This window comes from Neophocaena asiaeorientalis, unplaced genomic scaffold (genome assembly GCF_003031525.2).
Source record: "Neophocaena asiaeorientalis asiaeorientalis breed wild unplaced genomic scaffold, Neophocaena_asiaeorientalis_V1.1 scaffold10, whole genome shotgun sequence".
In the NCBI taxonomy this organism is placed as follows: Eukaryota; Metazoa; Chordata; class Mammalia; order Artiodactyla; family Phocoenidae; genus Neophocaena; species Neophocaena asiaeorientalis.
Window position 1 is genome coordinate 2,493,707 of NW_020172817.1, and position 20,017 is coordinate 2,513,723.

Genomic DNA, 20,017 nt, shown 5'->3' on the forward strand with positions numbered 1-20,017 from the left:
CGCTGCAGGACGTGATGTATATTTTTCTGGTTGTAAGGGAGGAACCTTTAAGGGCTTGAACGTGCTCTTTCCAGCTTCTGGATTTATTTATAGTTTACTTTTATTTCTTCCCGTTGTCCGTGCGTTAAATACTCTCTTGCCTTTCTAAGGCTTGAAGATATTTGTATTTATTTGTTTGTTTGTTTATTTAAGGATATATATTTTTAACTAATTTATTTAATTTTGGCTGTCTTGGGTCTTCGTTGCTACACGCGGGCTTTCTCTAGTTGTGGCGAGCGGGGTCTACTCTTCGTTGCGGTGCACAGGCTTCTCATCGCAGTGGCTTCTCTTATTGCAGAGCACAGGCTCTAGGCGCACAGGCTTCAGTAGTTGTGGCACACAGTCTCAGTAGTTGTGGCTCACGGGCTCTAGAGCGCAGGCTCAGTAGTTGTGGCGCGCGAGCTTAGTTGCTCCGCAGCATGTGGGATCTTCCCGGACCAGGGCTCGAACCCGTGTCCCGTACGTTGGCAGGGAGATTCTTACCCGCTTCGCTGCCAGGGAAGTCCTTGAAGACATTTTTAGCACAGTAACTTAAAGGGAATTAACTCTTGGATGGTTTGATTAAAATTGTACGCTTAAACAGCAGCGTTGTACTTTGAATACATAGCCTTGGGATTAAAATATGTCTCACGTGTTACGTATCAAGTCAACTGACGGTTTGACACCAGAAGGCAGTATTTTGTAATTCGGAATTCTTTTGATGACCACACCTCCGTTGCACTGTGACGAAGCAGTGTGTTACTTCTTTGTCTGTTGTTTTTACTTTTTCAGTGTTGACCTGTGCTGGGCATTTCCTTTGCTTGTTTTCTGTCCTTTTTGCTCACTGTTGGCTCTCTCTGTCTCTCCTGGTCCAGTTTGAAGATAGTGAAGAGGACTTTGACTCTCGGTTTGATACGGACGATGAACTTTCGTACCGGCGGGACTCTGTGTACAGCTGTGTCACGCTGCCTTACTTCCACAGCTTCCTGTACATGAAAGGTATGACCTGCAGCCACCCTGGTGACTGGGTTAGGGGGTGAAGTGATGGGAAGCTGAGGCTGAAGGAGGGGGGCTGAGAAAGTTATCCCACATACCCCTTACCTGGTGTGAGGTCCTCTTAGGTGGATGGAGGATGCCGTGGTGGTGTGATGTGGGGGACCCTACTGGACCGTATGCAGCATTAGGACAAAGGGTCTGCAACCACTGTCACCGCTTTCAGTCCCTCTCTCCCTGTTGCCTCCATGTGTCTCTCATATCTGTGCTCTTTTCCTTCCTTCTTCCTTCCTTCCTTCCTTCCCTCCCTCCCTCCCTCCCTCCCTCCCTTCCTTCCCACATCGTTTCCTCTCTCTCTTTCTCACACATACATACAAACACACATGTATGTTGCTGCTGGGGTTAGTGCAGCCCATTACCATGATGAAGCTGCATTCTTCCCTCCCACAGGAGTATTAGACACCCTTATACATGGGAAAGGAAAGATCTGAGAGAGGATCACCCCTGGCTTAAACTGCCTGTGACGCCTACTGTCTATCTCTTGCTCATGATAAGAATTTTTAATTATGTTTTTGCATTGCTGGGAAACTTCGAATGTACTGTACTGAACCTTAATACTTGGGGACCTTGAAGCATCCTCCTTCTGGAAAAGTACTTAATCAGGACCTTGTACCCATGCCTTATTCATGTTCTTGACCTTGACTTCCAAATCAGGGACAGGAATCATGAGAAACCATAATCAGCGCCAATTTTTGGTAGGAGTTTTATGCGGGTCATCTAAAGAGCGGATTGGTTTCTCACACGGCCCTCGACTCCATGAGGGGAAAGAGGCCAAATCTTGGGGATGGGGCAGAGATAACAAGATCCATTGTCCCCAGATGGTTCAAGTTTTTTATGTTTTCTCTGAGCCTTTTCTTCACTTTCTTTTCTGCTGCCATCTTTCTTTCTTCCCTTTTCCTTTTCTTCTTCCCCCATGAAAACCTTTTTATTCTGGGTTCCCTTTCCCTGTTTCTTCTGTTCTTGGCCTTTGCTTCTCTCTTCTGTTGGCATATTTATCTTTTCTCGTATCTCTTTTGCCCTCCTTAACATTGTTTTCTCTTCATCTATGTCTTCTCCTTTTCATTTTTTTTTCTCCTTTTCATTTTTTTCCCCCCGTCTTCAATGTCTGTCTAACTGCTAACATCATTCATTTGCTTTTCAAAGTTCTGCTGTTCTCAGCCTCAGATCCCCCAGGTGCTCACAGAAACCCCTCCAGGTTTATTTTTAGGGGAGAGCTTCCTATTGGCCAGAGTCACTGGTTGATGGGAATTCTTGTAGGAGCGTTGGAATGAAAAAGATTGAGAAATTCTAACCGAATAATCGAGTGTTCATTGGATAAAGGAAAAAATGTAATCACAGATCAGAACCTAATAACCCAATAAGTATCTAATCGTAGCATTTTAAGATTTTCTCATGCATTTCTCAGAATAAAGCTTTTTATTTTTCATATATTTTCCTCTCCCCCTAGTTAATCTAGTTCCCTAATTTAGCTCAAAAATTCCCTGTAAATCACTCTTATTTATAATATATGGCATTCTTTTATTGTATAATTGTCTGATTAAAACAAATAAGATTAGGAAAAAGTAAAGATACATTCAGAGCGCTAAAATCCCAAGATTAAAGCATTAAGAGCTCAAGAAGGTAAGCAAGTGAGGTTTTGGCACACTCATCTCTTAATGAAACAAAGAGTTATTGTGTAACTGCGTCACCACTTAATCTCTGATACATTACCGTTTAATGTTTAATAAAGCCTTAAAGTTGTGACCAAAAGTTTCAAAGAAACCAATGATAAGGAAAATCTAACCAACCACCAGGTTCTGTTTTGTGAGCGTAGATGAGTTTGCACCAGCCTAGTACTACTAAAGGTGTTTACAGTCACGAAACTAAGAGCGTTGATCAAATTCTCTAGATGAAATACGAAGGGAACACCCGGAATTGGGGGGGGGGCAGGGCTGGGAGTGAGTCCCATCAATAACGTAAGAGCAGCAGAGTGACTGGTGGGTGAGGGCTCTTGGGATGACTGTTGTAATCTGTGTCTTTGAAACAGCTGTGAATAACCTTTATCATCCAAAGACTATAAGATAATAGGATAACTTTGTACTACAGTTTCCTCTTGGCTTGTGTTGAGAAACCGAGATTAAAGCCACAAATCAAGAAAGAAAAAAAAAACAGTTTCCTTCTGGTACCCCCTGGCAAGTTTGCTGTTTGTTAGGAAACAGCTCTGGCGCTTGGTGTGATCACAAAGGCTTCTCAGCTAGGTGAGCAGGAAGTGCTGTAGATACGAGAAAGGGCAGCGGTCTGTAAAGGCCAGCAAAGCAAGTGCGCCTTGCACTGCAAAGAGAAACCAGTGTTGTCTTTGCGTCTTCTGTTCCACTGTGAAGTTGAGATCTGTAATCATTGAAGCAACCACTGAAAAAATTAATCTTAGAAGGTCTGTTTTAAATTTATTTCTAATCTGTAAAAGGAAGGCATTTTCTTTATACTTACTTTCAGTATCCACGTTTAAATGTTCTTTATTTTTATTATTGGCTGATCAAAAAAATAACTTGTGGACACTTGATAATTAGTGAAGTAGGTGCAGTATTCTTCAGTGGGTTCGTTGAAGCAGATTTTTGAATCATGGTTGTAAGATGTCACTCTTTGAGCATCCTTGGGGAATCTAGAATAACAAATAAAATTATCCTGCTAGAAGAGTATTGGAGATATATTCTGTATAGAAATAATGTCTGTATAGCCTTGTCTAATCTGTCTCCACCAAAAAAAGTTTTCCACTAAATAAATTACAGCTAAATTCTCATTTTTAAGGTACTGTCACAGTTTGGTTTGGAGTCTTACTTTGTTTCATATTCTAAATTTATATTTATACAAATACAAATTTGTATGATTTATACAAATTTATACCTTATACAAAGAAGCCATTTTCAGATGATAACGCTTTTCTTTTCCGATGTAAGTTAGGGTTTATTGCTAAACTCTGGAGTCACTGATAAATTTTGTTCCTCACACTGACTAAACAAGGAAGGAATGTGTCAACTTTGACACATTTTAAACTCATTTCCCCTTCCTACGGTGTTTGGACAGAAGCATGATCCATCCATATGGAAGCGGTTCTCCCCCGCCTCCCGTCCGTGGTCCTGCCTCAACCCGGGGTTAGAGTATCAGTCCCTGACTGGTCTTGCTTTTAAGCCCCTCACCAGGATTTCTCAGCTAAGTGAGTAGGAGCTGCTTTGGAGAAAAGGAAGCGTTCTTGTGTAATCCAGCGAAGCCAGTGTGACACCTGCCCAGTGCCCCCTGAACACGACCCAGCAGTGCGCTCACCCATCATCGGTGGGTGTCTGAGGGCGGGTCATTTGGTGCAAAGTTAAGGATGGGCTGGACCTGAAGACCTACTGATCTTATGATCCAATATGACGGATTTTCTTAAACCCCTTCCTACCCAACCCTGGGGAGACAGGTGGCCTCATGAACACCTGGAAACGCCGCTGGTGCGTCCTCAAGGACGAAACCTTCCTGTGGTTCCGCTCCAAGCAGGAGGCCCTCAAGCAAGGCTGGCTGCACAAGAAGGGTGGCGGCTCCTCCACGCTGTCCAGGAGAAACTGGAAGAAGCGCTGGTTCGTCCTCCGCCAGGCCAAGCTGATGTACTTTGAGAATGACAGCGAGGAAAAGCTCAAGGGCACCGTGGAAGTCCGGACAGCCAAGTATGTTGATGAGCCCTGGCCAGGGCTGCTGACCGGGGCTCGGGGCTGCTTCATCAATTAAGTCCCTGCCTAAAAGCTGTCTGGGGCGAGTTCTTTGAAGCAGTAGATTGTAAGAGGTACTCGGTGCGTCCTCATCATTCCTTTCAGCGAGCTGAATTATTAGGAAATCAGGGAAATAAAACTTCGTCTGTGAAATTCACTTTTTGTGAATTTTCAGACATTCAGCTCTGGGTTATAAGATGCTAGCTGGACATAAAACTAGCTCTTTGGAAATGTCATTGGCGGTACACAGGAATCGTGGTGTGGGTATTGAGCCACTGGTTGAGCATCTTGTCATCCTTTTATGGGTCAATCGATCACTTTTAATTCTTCTCCAAGCCCAGCTGTAGCCAACAGATGGCTAAATTGGGAGCAGACAGCCAGTCGGGAGGTGTGTGAAATGAATCATTTGTCTTCCACCTTTGTTGGGTATACTAGCCTCTTCATACCCAACAATGAGAGCAACAGAGCTGGTGTTTGAATCCAACACACCCCCTTTTTCTGCCACTTTTTTTTTTTTTGGCCATGCCGCTCAGCTTGTGGGATCTTAGGTCCGTGGCCTCAGATTGAACCCAGGCCCACGGCAGTGAAAGTGCTGAGTCCTAACCACTGGACCTCTGGGGAATTCCATTTTGCCACCTTCTTATAGAACCAAAGGATTGAACCACTGAGGGCCTATTTGTTAAAAATGGAGTAAGGTTTTCAGAAAATGTTGGGAATTGAGGGGCAGCTTGTTTTCTTGGGTAATTAGATACTAGGCATAGAATTTATTTTGGTGTAGCCACACTCCACTTAAACTGAACAGCCGTACATTTTCAGCACACGGGTAAAAATAAGCTTTGAGAGACCAAGTTAACTCCTGAAGTCGTAGACCTGAAAACGACATACGGTTCCTGCTCAACCAGCATTAGAAACTGTAGAAAATGATTCATTGGAAAGTGGAAAGTTTACTCAAGGGAAGAAAGTCTTCTTTGTATTTAATTTGAAGGCCAAATTGTGAGTGCAGACAGCAGAGTATTAGACTTTTCAAGGCTGCCCCTTTGAGGTTCCTTAGGAAACCATGCTCAGATGAGTTTGTGGGAGTTTGCGTCTGAGCCCTACAAGTTTCAGCAGCATGGCATAGCTCTGAACCTCCTGCAGTCCTCCCCTGGCCCTGCATACGGTGTTGGTCCTCTCTTCACCCTGGAGGAGGGGGGCCACAGATGCCAGGAGGCTGAGAGAATTGTGATGGTGAATTTCACCCGTGTATTTTTGGATGTCCCTTTTGCTACTCACATGCTTAATGAAGCCCTATTCTCCAGGTGTTCTGTGAAAATTACAGAGGTGAGGAAGTGTTAACCCTTCCTCAGCTGTTGGTCACATTCTGTAGAGAAAAGGCAATGAGTTGTTAAGGTTTCACCGTCGTTAAGAGTTTTTTATTTATTTTATATTTTGAAGTTTATTATAGAAAAAAATAAATTTTTTATTATAGAAAATTTCAGTCATAGGCAAGCGTCGGTAGGATACTGGAATGAGATCTGTGTGTCCATTTCCCATCTTTCAGCGGTTGCCCACCGATGGCCAGTGGTGTTTCATCTGTGACCCTACCCAGCACCGCCCCCCTACAAGCTACATTTTTTAAAGCAAGTCCTGACGTCATATAATCTCACTTGTAAATATTTAGTGCACACTGAAGGATCAAGACCTTTTTTAATATATAGTCACAATATCATGATCACATTTAAAAAGGAACATGAGCTCCTTCTACCGTCCAAACTCTGGTCATTGTTCAAATTTCCCCAGTTATCTTACACATGGCGGTGACAGTGTTCTTGTTGGTTTGGGTTGGTTCCTTTTTTCAAATCAGAATCCAAATAAGGTTCATAATTTTTAATTGGATGACAGATTGCTCAAGTCTCTTTCAATTTATACACCACCCCCTTCATCTTTCCTTTCACTCACCATCTATTGTTAAAGCTCCCACCTCCTTTATCCTGTCATTTCCAGACTCTTCGGCGCCCTGGTAGTATCATCACTCCCCCATTTCCAGGGAAGCTTTTTATAAATGCGAGTCCCTGGGCTCCACCCTAGGAAGCCCCACCTGGGTTTTCTGAACGTTTCCCAGGATTCTGATGGACCGCTGCGGTTCAGAGCCACGACACCCCGTCGTTTTACACGCAAGGTAGCTGAGTTCTCAGGAGGCGGAGTGGCTGGTCCAGGATGACGTGGTCTGGGCAGTTTTCCCCTGGGGATTATTGTCCTACTCCAGAGGCTCCCGTGCTTATCACCCACCCCCACCGCCAATCGGGGCCACCTCTCTCCTTCCATTCCCAAGAAGCATCACAGACTCCTCTCTGAATTTTGATCTTCTTGGTTTTTTAAAAAATATTTTATCTCATCTCAGTGATTCTAGCTAAAAAGTCAGACAATCTTTTTTTTTTTCTAACCAGACTGCTTAATATCGCAGTTGTAAAATAAATGTTTTGCTGTGAACAGCTGTATACTTCAGCTGACAAAGCAAGCTGGCTGTATCCCCAGCACATTTCTTCACAAAATAGATCACCACCTCTGGTCCCATCCGAACAGCTGCTTGTGTTTTACCCTGATCTTAACCTGGTCCCCTGAGTTTAAACCTCCAGTGTTGTTTAGAGAGTGTTAGGATGAGATCAAGATGGGATTGAGATCTAGAAACAGACACGCACACACACACACACACAGAGCAGATCGCCTTTCTGGAGAGAGAAAAGCCTGCCTCCCCCTAGAGGCCACAAGGGTCTTCATCGTTTCTAAAAGCAGAAAATCAAGGCGCAAGTGTTGGTATCTGATTTTTCAGTTATGGTGAAATTTTTCTTGACCCTTATTAAGAATTCTGTGTTCCTGATTTGCGTTTGGTGCTTGTGTCCCTTTGCAGGGAGATCATAGATAACACCAGCAAAGAAAACGGGATTGACATCATTATGACTGATAGGACCTTCCACCTGATCGCTGAATCCCCAGAAGACGCCAGGTGAGGCGCTGTGCTGTCAACTTGGTCATAACTACATCCTCGCTCCTGTGCAGGCCCGGACGTCACACGGATCACTCTTGAGCCTACTGGTGCTGAAAAGATTTTAGTTGATTTTCTAGTTGGGTTTTTCTCTTAGGATGGTTGAAGAACTGAGAGTCGGAAGAGATGGATGTACTTGTCTCTTGGGGACTCTTTCACTGGGCACTGTGTTCCATACAGTAAGCACACAGATTTCCAGCTTCACGTGCCACTGGAGAGACCCCTTGTTATTTACACTCAGGCTTTTATTGTCACCAGCAGCATATGTAAATTGTGCTGCTACACACAGTTGAAAGCCACCCTCTGGAAGCTTCTGAGCTTTGAAAGGGAGCAGCTTCTGTTTGCTTAAGGGTTGAAAAAACAGGAACATTAACCCTTGGCCGTTCAAATAAATGCTAGGACTGTGGCGTTGGGAGGGTGCTTAAGGCCTTGATAGTGAAGAATTCCGTCGGCTGGAAGAGATAGTTAACACTTAGGGAACTTACTATATTGCAGGCAGCGTTCCAAAATGCTTCACGTATGTTAACTCATTTCATTCTCACAACGACCCTATAGAGGGTATCGCCGTTATCCAGTTTTACAGAATAGGAGACTGAGGTACAGAGAAAAGGTAGTATAATGTGTAAAGTAACGCATGGTCAATTCTATTGAGTGGAGGCACGAAGCTTCTTAAGGAGCTTAGATTTTTGACTGAGCTCGGAGGACAGTGGTGTCCCTCACTGGCTGGGGCAAGTTGTCCGACTTTTCTGGACCTTGGTTTCCATCGTAGTGCTGAGATGTGGTACAAAATTAAGAAGAGCTGGTGTGTGCTTCTCTGTGTGATGCGTGGCAGGGTTACGCAGTGGAGCATCTGTCTCTGTTCCTGCTGCCCTGGGGGTGTTTAGGGTCACGTTGGAGATGCCTGTCATCCATTCTGAGCAACGCCAGAAAATACCTTCTGATTTCTGAGGCTGAGATCCTTTGGCCTGTCTTCATCACTTTGCAGCTCAGAAAAATCACTAGAATCTTCTAGTGAGTTCTCGGGGCCTTTACGACCGACCCCTTGCCCTTTGAATGTTTCTGTGTTGATATAACTAACACCATGGTAGCAGCATTAAGGGCAAAGAAAATAATTCTTCCCCTGGGAACAAACTAAAACCCCACTTGGATCCATAAATTATGACACAAGCTGGAAAAACAAGCAGACCTGGAATTAGAGCCCCATCATTCCATCTGGGACTCCTAGAGACCACGTGTGGTTTTTTGTGGTCCAGGGAATGCCCACAGCTTTTACAGCTGAATTATAGGCCCAGCTGTCCTGTCTGTTTTGTGCCATAAGGAACCTGCTAGATTTAACATTTGGAATATTTTAGCCAAGGACTTTTTGCCCTGACCAGTGGAACACATTTTTAAAAATTCCTTTTCAGATTTCAAGTTGCACTTGATTTAAAGGGGCGAGATTTGTATTAAGGATGTCACCTGTATAGATGGAAAGCACAGCAGATTTTATGTAGCTGTGTGTGTGTGTCTGATCCCATGTGGCCTGCATTTTGAAGGTTTGTGTTGTTCAGTATCTGATTTTGGATATTTTTGAGCTCTGTAAAGCGATGACTGAAGTCTTGCCTTTGGGTTAACCAGAAGTGATGCACCAATTCATATTAAGATGTTTCCCTTGGTCTCCCTACGAGTCCGTATATGTTGAGTATTTTCAAGCTCTTGGTTACATCTTGCTCTTTCAGGAATCACAGGAGATAGATTTTAGTGCTTTGCTGTAAGTATCTTACGTGACTTACCTTTAAATATAGGTATTAATTTTTTACTTAAATATCCCATTGGGTACCAAGTACTTTCTCCTGTGCCTTAGTTACAGGAGTGTGTGTATGTGTCTGATTAGCCCCCTCCAGGAGAAGGATGTCCTAGCATCTCTCTCACATTTGGTACCTCTCACTTTAGTTGCTTAATAAACGATGGATGGATGAACTGACACAGACGGATGGATATTCATGGTCATTTTCCTCAAGCACGTATTGTGTTTCTAGTTACATCACGACTTTTGTTCTGCTTGACTTTTCTGGAGTTGACATGTTCGCTTTTATTATCTGATTCTAACGCGGCTGCAAGTGAGAAAACTCATTTGAAATGAAGATAGAAGAGTTCTCTGGTCAAAATAATTTTCTACCTTCTACTCCAGGCAGTTGTTTTCTATTTCCAGCTCTCCTGTGGTTTTATTCACTTAAGTGGAAATCCTGTCAGGTGGTTGGAAACCCCACCTGGAAATGAGCAGGGGAAATAGACATCCAGTGGCCACCCTGAGACGGTGCTCTTACGTTGGGCTTACCTCGGAATTTAAAATTGAGAAGGCACTTGAATGTTCCCTAGGTTATAAATAATATCTTCAGTAAAGACCCTTGATCTAAGTGCGTGGGTAGAACTGAGGATTTCATTTTTTGCTGCCAATTTCTCTAGGAACTTACCATCATCATCATTAAGTGTCTACGAAGGTCCTTGGGGCCAGAGGGAACGGGTCTTCCCACTGATCTGAAGTTGCATCAGATGGTACTTAAAGGCACCTGGGCTCTTTCTTCTAACGTCGCTCCTCGGTGTTATGAAACCCACACGTACCCGTGAGGAGTCGACATATTAAAAGAAAGTTGCTCAGAGGGGATGTCGTTTTCCCAGAGGATGTGGAGAAGGGTGTCACTACTGTATTGCATGCAGAGGTTGGCCACCCCTTCACTGTTGCTCTCTCCTCCCCACAGCCAGTGGTTTAGCGTGCTGAGTCAGGTCCACGCATCCACGGACCAGGAGATTCGGGAGATGCACGATGAACAGGCAAATCCGCAGAATGCCGTGGTGCGTGAGCCTGGGTGGGGTGTGGAGGGAGGCGTCCTGCCAGAGGGGACTGGGAATTTGTAGACAGTCTTTTTTTTTTTTTCTTTTAAATAAGAAATAGTATAATAATTAAAGAGAGAAATGGGAACATCTTGGTTAAAAATCATATAGAAAAACAGAGTAAATTATAGAAGATTGTAAGTAGTAAGAGATTACTATTCTCCCACCTCAAAAAAAATTCCAGTTTTTATGAAACCGTGGAAGCCCGTGACACTTTTCCCCAAAGGCTATAGTGAATTCCAAATTGTATTCTTTCTGACATCACTCTATCCCAGGCACGTAAGCAGAGCCACAAAATCATATTTCAGAGATAGTTTGATTTTCTCACAATTAATAAAATTTGATGATAGATCATAGTGTAAATCAGAAAAGTTGTATGATTGAAAGAAGTTTGTAAACACCCTTCACTGAAAGTATTTTAGGAACAAGACAGAAAGATTCGTTTACACTTTATTTAATGAATGGACTGTAGATTTTGCCCTGTCTAGAGGCTGTCTGTGCTGAATGAAGGGGGACGTTTCCTTAGATAACTACTATTTTGCAGTGAACACACAAAGAAGGAGGCTTTTTTGTTTGCCTGTTTAGAGAGTCATCATCTAGGGGTGTTATCATGATGTGTGCCCTACTTGAATGGTTCTCTCAGTGTCTCTGCTTTTCACTTCTTTCCAGGGCACTCTGGATGTGGGGCTAATTGATTCTGTGTGCGCCTCGGACAGCCCTGACAGGTAAGCTCAGGTGTGACTCTTAACAAAAGTAACTGCTGGATACCTGCGTGCGCCCACAGGCTCTGTGCTCTGGGCTGGGGAATGACTCTAGGCTGTGTGTTCCCACCTGGTCAACCCCAGCAATCAGAGACTTCCTTCTTGGTACCCAGTTTGACCTCATCCGCAGTCTTCCTCTCTGGGTGTCTTTGGAGTGCGGCGGGTTGGAGGGGTCAGGAGTAGGGGAGACCTTGGAAACCTAATTTAGACAGTCATACAGGGACAGACTTGGGACTCATGCAGGATGAAAATGCCTGTATCCCAGCACAGGGGTGGGTGTAGTTCCCCTTTCTAAAATTTAATAATGAATTTGAAAAGGATTTTGATGGTAATTTATATGTGGAATATTAATAAATTAAACCACAAACATTTATTTTCCTTGACTTGCCTACCTTACCTGTGCCCTTAAAATAGCATGTGTTTGGTTCTGTTTTTTGAAGGCAGATCATCCTCGGTGACGGTCTCGGGGGTCTCTGTACCCAGTGACCTTCGTCTTTCCCATCTCTATTTTGCTTTGCAGCTTGGGAATTCTGAGTACGGATCAAAATTGACTTCTGCCTTCAATGACATAGCTTTAGAGAGAGAATAGAAATGTATTCAAATTGACAACAAAAATAGTGTCTCCTGGGCCGAGTGAGAATTCCGGGATGTCCATCGCCCCGCCGTTGACGAAGGCTCTCCTGAACCATAGATTCTTTGTTTCTACTAGTCACCCTACACCTTCTCATACCTGGCTCAGGAACCTTTAACACGTGTGTGTCACGTCAGTAATTAAAGCCCAGATGCTTGTTCTGACAGTCAGGTTCTGATCGGCGTCTCTCTCCTCCTAAACCCCTACGTCAGGCGGGCTGGGCACGTGACGATCCATGCGAGAACCTTCCATCCCTACCCAGGCTTTTCTCTCTTCCTCAAGTGCTCACCTTTTTTCCTTCCCAACTACAGAAAAATCTTGTTTAAGAGCCTATGAGAGACTCAGGGCATTGCCAGCTAAAAAGAGATGCAGGAGGAAGTAAATTTCCATTATTAGGTTATCCCTGCCTGGGAAATGCACCCTTGTCAGACTGCATTGAAGGCATGGACCCAGGTGGCTCTTTGTACCAGGCATAATCAAGCGGATGAGATGTTCCACTTACACCTATTTACTGACCTCCTGTTACTGGTATCTGACATTGCATTACCCACCCACAGAAATATTATCCAAAGCCATACCCAGAGGCAGGAAGAAATTTACTTTGGAGAGGCATCCAAAAAAAATTTTCCCTCGTGGTCACCTTAGTTAGCCTTCCTGGAACTGAATTTCATCTGGAAAGTTCAGCATTAAGAAATGTTTTCCCTTCCAGGACCTTCAGAATGTGTTGCTCCGGGTTTAAAGGTTAATGAGGCATAAAATAAATCCTACAGAAATGAGCAAGGTTTGCCTTAACGTAAAATACACATAGCACTGCCGTTTTTATCCCTGTGACCCATAAGCTGGGAAAAAGGCATTTTGTCTTGGGTCAGACGGAGGTGGTGATTTCAGTGGAGCTAAGAGGTTTTGCTTCCTTCTCGCCCCACTGCTCAGACCCAACTCATTTGTGATCATCACGGCCAACCGGGTGCTTCACTGCAACGCAGACACGCCGGAGGAGATGCACCACTGGATAACCCTGCTGCAGAGATCCAAGGGGGACACCAGAGTGGAGGGCCAGGAATTTATAGTGAGAGGTGATGCCACCGACACTCTTACTTGGAATCCTGTTTTCATTTACACGGATATCTGCCACGTTTCCATTTTGAGCCACTTTTCTGAGTAATTTTGCCTCTTGACATGGTTAAAAATCATCAAATAAGAAATGATCGTGGCCGTTTGTAGCAGATATATAGAAATCTGACCCATTTGTAAGCCGGGTGCAAATGGTTACCTGGTTTGTGAAGTTTCTCATCCTAGTTTTGAGCTGACACTTCATTCTTTCTTTCCAGGGTGGTTGCACAAAGAAGTGAAAAACAGTCCGAAGATGTCTTCACTGAAACTGAAGAAACGGTGGTTTGTGCTAACCCACAACTCCTTGGATTACTACAAGAGCTCGGAGAAGAATGCTCTGAAGTTGGGCACCCTGGTCCTCAACAGCCTCTGTTCAGTTGTCCCGCCCGACGAGAAGATCTTCAAAGAGACAGGTAAGCGGTGTGGTGTGCTCAGGACTGGCTGGGCCTGAGACACGGCCTGTCCAGTCATAGGAGGTGTGGGTTTGCTCGGAGCGAAGGAGTGAGCTTCCTACCTGGGGTGTTTACGTTCCCCGCCCCCCCCCAAAAAGTCTCTTTTGCTGATTTATCTTTTGAGGCTGTCCGTGGTTAGCTATGTGAACACTTGATATGTAAACCATAGTAAAGGGGTCCTGATTTATTGGGTTGCAGAAAGATGCTTCTAAGGGCAAGGAGATGTAAACAGACAGAAGTTCTCCTACAGGAAGGCTTATTTTTCTACGCCTGTGTTTTTGTCTTTCTCACCATTGTACCGTGAGAGTCATAATGCAGCCTAAAAAAGGTAAACCCTGACTGTCGGTGAACATAACCTAGCATAATAAAAAGCGGTCACGTAAGATTTTCTTTTCCCTTTCGGTATTACAAAAGGTGTTTCTAGGTTGTTTACTTTGATTTTTTGTTGCTAGTCGTGATTTTGTGCTTTTGAAATACAGTTCGTCCATGCAAAAAAATACGCATGTATATATTTTTACTGTAGTCACTGCATTCCACTTTCGGCTGGTGTCTGAACACCTGGACTGCTTGCTTGACACAATGGTTTCTTTTGAAGGGAGAATCTAAAGGAAAGGAAGACAAGGAACAGGAAGGGAAAAAGAAAGTCAGCAATCTGAGGGGAGAGTTTTCGCTCTTGTTCCGGAGCCTTGAACTGGACTTTAGTTTACGCCTGTTCCTTCTTTGAGAGCAGGCGTTACTAATTATATATTTATCATAATTCTGGGCTTATCATTTTAATGTTTGTCTTCCCTTCGTAACTGTAAATTCCACGTGTCTTTGGGTACCTAGTGCAGGGCAGGGCACGTGGAGGAAATCAGCAAGTAGCTATTGAATTAATAAAGGGGCTCAGGTGGAGATGGCCTGGGTGCTGGACTTCTGGGACTCCGGTACGGGGACAGTACCCTGGTCCCCCAGGTTCATGCTGCCATGTGCACGCACGCGCGTTGCTGTTGCAGGCTACTGGAACGTCACCGTGTACGGACGCAAGCACTGCTATCGCCTCTATACCAAGCTGCTCAACGAGGCCACCAGGTGGTCCAGCGCCATTCAAAACGTGACGGACACCAAGGCCCCAATCGACACCCCAACCCAGCAGCTGATTCAGGATATCAAGGTGAGAGCGAGGGAGCCCAGCTCATAGTGAGTCACACTAGCTAGCTCACACTAGCTCACAGATTCTCACCACGGGAACATCTCTTAGTTAATTTCGTGTTCGTGTGTATCCTGGCTTTTAAAAATCTAAATGCTAGACTGCATTTAGAAAATGCAAAAATTGACGTCAAATTGAAATTTGACACTAAAATTATCTTGTCTCTGGGGCGGTGTTACGGATCGCCACTGAGGCAAACCTGATTGTAGAGCTGTGTAGGCGGAGGGACAGTGGTCTGTAATTTGGGGTGTGGGGCTCCCAGTCACAGGGACGTGGTGTGATCTGTGTTGGGGACAACCTGCATGTCACAGGTTCCACTTGAGCCCAGGTTGGGAACCTTCTAGAAGTAACACAATAATTCTACTTCCACTGCAGTTTCTAGATCACACAAGTGGATTCACTAAGAGGCCACATGGGTCTAGAAAGCTTGGAATCCTTATCAGGTGCCTCCAGACTCACAGAAGAAGCTCCCAGGTCTCTGGACCAGCACTGAACTTGTTCAGTTGTAACTCCCTGTTTATAAAGATTAGTGGCTATGAGTGTATATCGAATGAATGAACAAGCAAACGAATGAACCTTAAATGGCAGCCACGAACAAGGACCACGGCGCTCATTTTCCAGGCATGGGAACGGAGACACGGGATACTCTGGTTGCATCGCTCACTTAGCTGGTCAGCCCCTGATGCAGACGCAGGTCAAGGGAATTATTTTTATTCTGTTCCTCCAAGTTATCCATGTAGGCAGGCTCCCTATGCAAAGGAAAGAGCCAGAGCTGTGACAGAAAAGATGCCAGAATGATAGTGAGGCGGGTATTTATTTACTGATGTACATCAAAGGAAGTAAGCTAATTAGATCCAGGAGGCAAACTGCGTCTTTTGTAAAGGTGGGAGAGGGTCTAATACATCGGTGGTATATTATTAACCACCAAATTCAAGTCAGCCTCTTGATTCCAAAATGACATGTTTTCTGGGTGTTTGGAGCCAAATTCCTGCAGGTCAGTTATCCTACAAACTGCAGAGCTGTCCATGGAGCCCGAGGAGCTTGAAACTAATAATGTCATTTCTAGTCTTAAAAAAATGAATCTGTTGAAGCTTTCTTGTGAAAAAGGAGAGAAAAAAAAGCACGTATCAGCTGAACTTCCTCTTCAAAGCTATATCTTATTTACCCGTAGATTTACTAAGTCATTGGAAATCAGACACTAAAGAGTAAATAGAATTTTTGGATATGAAGCAATGCTTCTTAAGAAATGAGACAGGTTGCCCTAAATAAGTCCATACCAGTTTTTTAAGTGATTAAAACGTATTTCTTTCTGGCTTTCAATTGGGTATTATTGAAAAAGTTTCATAGCAGAAATGAACTTGCCATGTTAGAATGATTCATTGCCTCTCCTCCAACTTTTCTGTTGATTTAAAGTTCTAAAAGTAACTTTGGCTTTTTCAGATCCCAAATTAATGCTTTAGGAACATAAATACATGATGAAATTCTCTGAGAGGAGCTCTTAAATTTCAGGAGTGAGAAAGGAGGCCCAAGGAGGAACAGTCTCGCTGATAATGTATTAACGTGTCATTTTCAGGGGGAGGATACAAAAGACCAATGAGAGAGCTAGCAAAATGTATTTTTAAAATGAATTATAGACAAGGGTGACATGATTTGGCCAAATGATTTATGGCTAAATAATTAGCAAGAAAAGTTTAATTTTTTCCAGTATATATAATTTCCAGAGAGAAGATTGTTCAATAACATGGGAAAATATGCAAATCAAAGAAAGAGAATGAGCTGTGTAAGAAAAATGTGTGTGTGTGTGTGAGTGATTTGTCATCAAACGTGGCTTGCGGGTATCTTCGTGCTTGAGATGATTAATGCTGGATTCCCACCTCCATCCCTAGACTACAGGTGTTTCGTGACTTGTGAAAAACATTCTCGTTCAGGAGGATGCAGATGGCTTTGTCCCTTTACATGTACGTTTCTTACGATAAGCTCGTGGGCTTTCCCTAACGGCTCTGTTCTTCTCAAGGAGAACTGCCTGAACGCGGACGTGGTGGAGCAGATCTATAAGCGGAACCCTATCCTGCGCCACACCCACCGGCCCCTGCACTCCCCACTCCTGCCCCTGCCCTACGGAGACATCAACCTCAACCGTGAGTCCCGAATTCCTCCTGGGCCCGGGACACTGTGCTGTGGTTTCCCTGTTAACTCTTTAGCTCTGTCATATTAGTGTTAGCTGGTTATACTGATGTCCGTGTTGTTGTATTAAAAAACATGCCAGCACGCCCCAGGAGCGCAGAGTACCCTTAATCTATTGGAGAACCAGATCCTAAACAGTTGTCATGCATGTCAAATGCGGAACCTGCTTGGCAGCAGACCAGCTTTTCAGTAAGCATTATCACGCAGTAAAATAGTTCAGTTACTTGTGCGCCTCTGTTTGGCTGTTCGAGTGTCCAGAGCAGGTGGTGGGCACTGCATCCTGAAGTAGCTCTGGTCCCCGTTCCTGCCTCTTGTCTGCTGCTCAGACTGTACCGTCTCCAAAGCCTCGTGTGACTCGTGTTTGTTGTGCTTCTCTTAGTGCTCAAGGACAAAGGCTACACGACCCTTCAGGATGAAGCCATCAAGATATTCAATTCCCTGCAGCAGCTGGAGTCCATGTCTGACCCTACTCCCATCATCCAGGGCATCCTGCAGACGGGGCACGACCTCCGCCCTCTGCGAGACGAGCTCTACTGTCAGCTCATCAAACAGACCAACAAGGTGCCCCATCCGGGCAGCGTGGGCAACCTGTGCAGCTGGCAGATCCTAGCCTGCCTGAGCTGCACCTTCCTGCCCAGCCGGGGGATCCTCAAGTACCTCAAGTTCCACCTGAGAAGGTACGAGTGGCCCGGGTGGCGCTGCTCACGTCGGGAGTGCGGTGGACACAGTTCAGACAAGTTGGGCCTGGAACAGAAGACACCTTGTGTGGCTCGGGCTCCTAGGTCACCCGAGCTGACTTACGGGGCACAGACGACCTTTTTCCCTCTAAGGCACACGGGGCTGATCCGGGGACAGGTCCCTTTGGGCGTAGTGTCCTGAAGCGTAGGACGTTGATAAATGTAATTACCACTACTCTGTATGAACAGGGAAAAAAGAAAAAAACCTTGGATGTTTGTTCCAGATCGAACAGGTAGAGGCTGTCTGATTCAGCTTTGATTAACTGTGGAAGAAGAATTTTCATGCAGTAGTATGAAGCACGTGGCCCTTTCAAATCTAATAGCTCTGCAGAGGTCAGCTAGTAGCAGAAGTTGCTCCCGGGCCTACTTGGGCTCCTTGGTCTTTGGATTTTCTCTCTGTCTCCTTTTTCTTTTTGGTCCTGAAACAGCACAGGATGAGCTAGGGAAGCGGCCAGCGTTTGCTCTGCGCTGGGACCCCATTCACCGTGTTGGTCTGCAGCACGTTGAAGCCGCCCGGTTCCCCGTAGCCAGCCGTCCTCAGATCTTGCAATTAACAGTTAGTGTTTGGCTCCTAGGATACGGGAACAGTTTCCAGGAACCGAGATGGAAAAATACGCCCTCTTCATTTACGAATCTCTCAAGAAAACCAAATGCAGAGAGTTTGTGCCTTCCCGAGATGAAATCGAAGCGCTGATCCATCGGCAGGAGATGACGTCCACAGTGTATTGCCACGGCGGTGGCTCCTGCAAGATCACCATCAGCTCCCACACCACAGCCGGGGAGGTGAGGGAGAGGCCCAGCTGCCCACGTGCTTACTTACGTCAGGAAAACTGGGCGCAGTTAGGCTGACTGTCGAGCACAGTTGCGGCTGGCATGGTGCAGCTGTTCAGTAACCAAGGAAACAGACGTAATCCTGCTAATCCAAGAAGCAGTCGATACCTAGTAGAGATTGCGGACCTGACTCAGATACGTCTGCTCTGACAAGGGTTTAGCCTCTCACTTCTGCAGTGTTTTTCTGTTTGCCATACAAATATCTAGCACGTTGGGTGAACATGTTTTCATTCTTCCTTCTTTTTTCAATTTAAACTTAGTACCATAAAACCAATTGGCTAAAAGGAGTAGTGCAGTAAAACGCGGAAAAGCTGGTGTAGCAGAGATGTCAGTGGAAATTGCTGTGAGTTTGTGAATCTATCAGGCAAACGGGCTTTAGTTTTCACGCGCTTACGGGTTTGCAAGAAACCGGCCGGCATCTGCCCCTAGCTGTGGGCAAAATAACCTGTGTTCTCTTTGGCAAGGAAGAGAGAGAACTGATTTCGAGAGAACCAGGGAAAACAGCGCCTTGGAGATTCCGTACACGACAGTGTTGGGAGGTTGCTTGGACCCTCACTTTTGCTGGCAGCTCCCCCTGGGTTCTGATGACGGCATATTCTAGAAGCACAGCTTCGGAAGCTGAAGTCCCCGTGTCTTCCAGGTGGTGGAGAAGCTGATCCGAGGCCTGGCCATGGAGGACAGCAGAAACATGTTTGCGCTCTTTGAGTACAACGGACACGTCGATAAAGCCGTCGAAAGCCGGACCATTGTAGCAGATGTATTAGCAAAGTTTGAAAAGTAAGTTCCTTCTCCCTGAAGTGCCAGCCGATTAGAGGCAGGAGGGTTTGAACTTTGATTCCATTTTTGGCTTCAGGGTACCTTTGAGTTCATCTCATTTTTCCTGTGTGAAAGCATATTTGAGGAAAGACGTTAAGAGCAGGAGGGTTTGAACTTTGATTCCATTTTTGGCTTCAGGGTACCTTTGAGTTCATCTCATTTTACCTGTGTTAAAGCATATATTTAATTTCTCATCTCTCTCTGCTGCCTATTTCCCTTGATTCCTAGATAGAGCCACTGTCTCAAATAGGATTCACCCCGTCATTGATCCTCTACCCCATTCTTCTCTCCGTGTCCTGCTGTCACCCTCATCTTGGAATTTTCTGATTCTCAGATTTTAACTTGTCATTAGCTTTGAAGCTGGACGAGTGGACAGAAGCCAACTTATAAACTCTTCAAACTGCATTTTGTATCTCTTGGACCCACAATATTCACATCCCCCGAGTAACACAAAAGATGTTCCTCCTTTAGCATGATGCCAGTACCAATGACGAGACTCCAGCAGGGCAGGGCCCTGCCCCTCCCCAGCTGCATAAGGGGGCAGGAGTAGCTTTAACTAAGAAATTGGGCTTGCCTGGTGGCGCAGTGGTTGAGAGTCCGCCTGCCGATGCAGGGGACGCGGG

At 45.0% G+C, this 20,017-nt stretch overlaps 1 protein-coding gene across 1 annotated transcript in view; it reads left to right on the forward strand.

Moving 5' to 3' along the window:
- The window catches only part of MYO10 (myosin X), a 218,301-nt gene that overhangs the window by 191,491 nt on the left and 6,793 nt on the right, over positions 1-20,017 (forward strand). The window contains exons 26-37 of the mRNA XM_024741735.1: positions 894-1,017; positions 4,505-4,748; positions 7,678-7,773; positions 10,551-10,644; positions 11,353-11,408; positions 13,006-13,148; positions 13,404-13,598; positions 14,633-14,790; positions 16,841-16,964; positions 17,390-17,687; positions 18,323-18,530; positions 19,219-19,355. Coding sequence (XP_024597503.1) covers positions 894-1,017; positions 4,505-4,748; positions 7,678-7,773; positions 10,551-10,644; positions 11,353-11,408; positions 13,006-13,148; positions 13,404-13,598; positions 14,633-14,790; positions 16,841-16,964; positions 17,390-17,687; positions 18,323-18,530; positions 19,219-19,355 — 1,877 coding nt within the window. The remainder of the gene's footprint in view (positions 1-893; positions 1,018-4,504; positions 4,749-7,677; positions 7,774-10,550; positions 10,645-11,352; positions 11,409-13,005; positions 13,149-13,403; positions 13,599-14,632; positions 14,791-16,840; positions 16,965-17,389; positions 17,688-18,322; positions 18,531-19,218; positions 19,356-20,017) is intronic.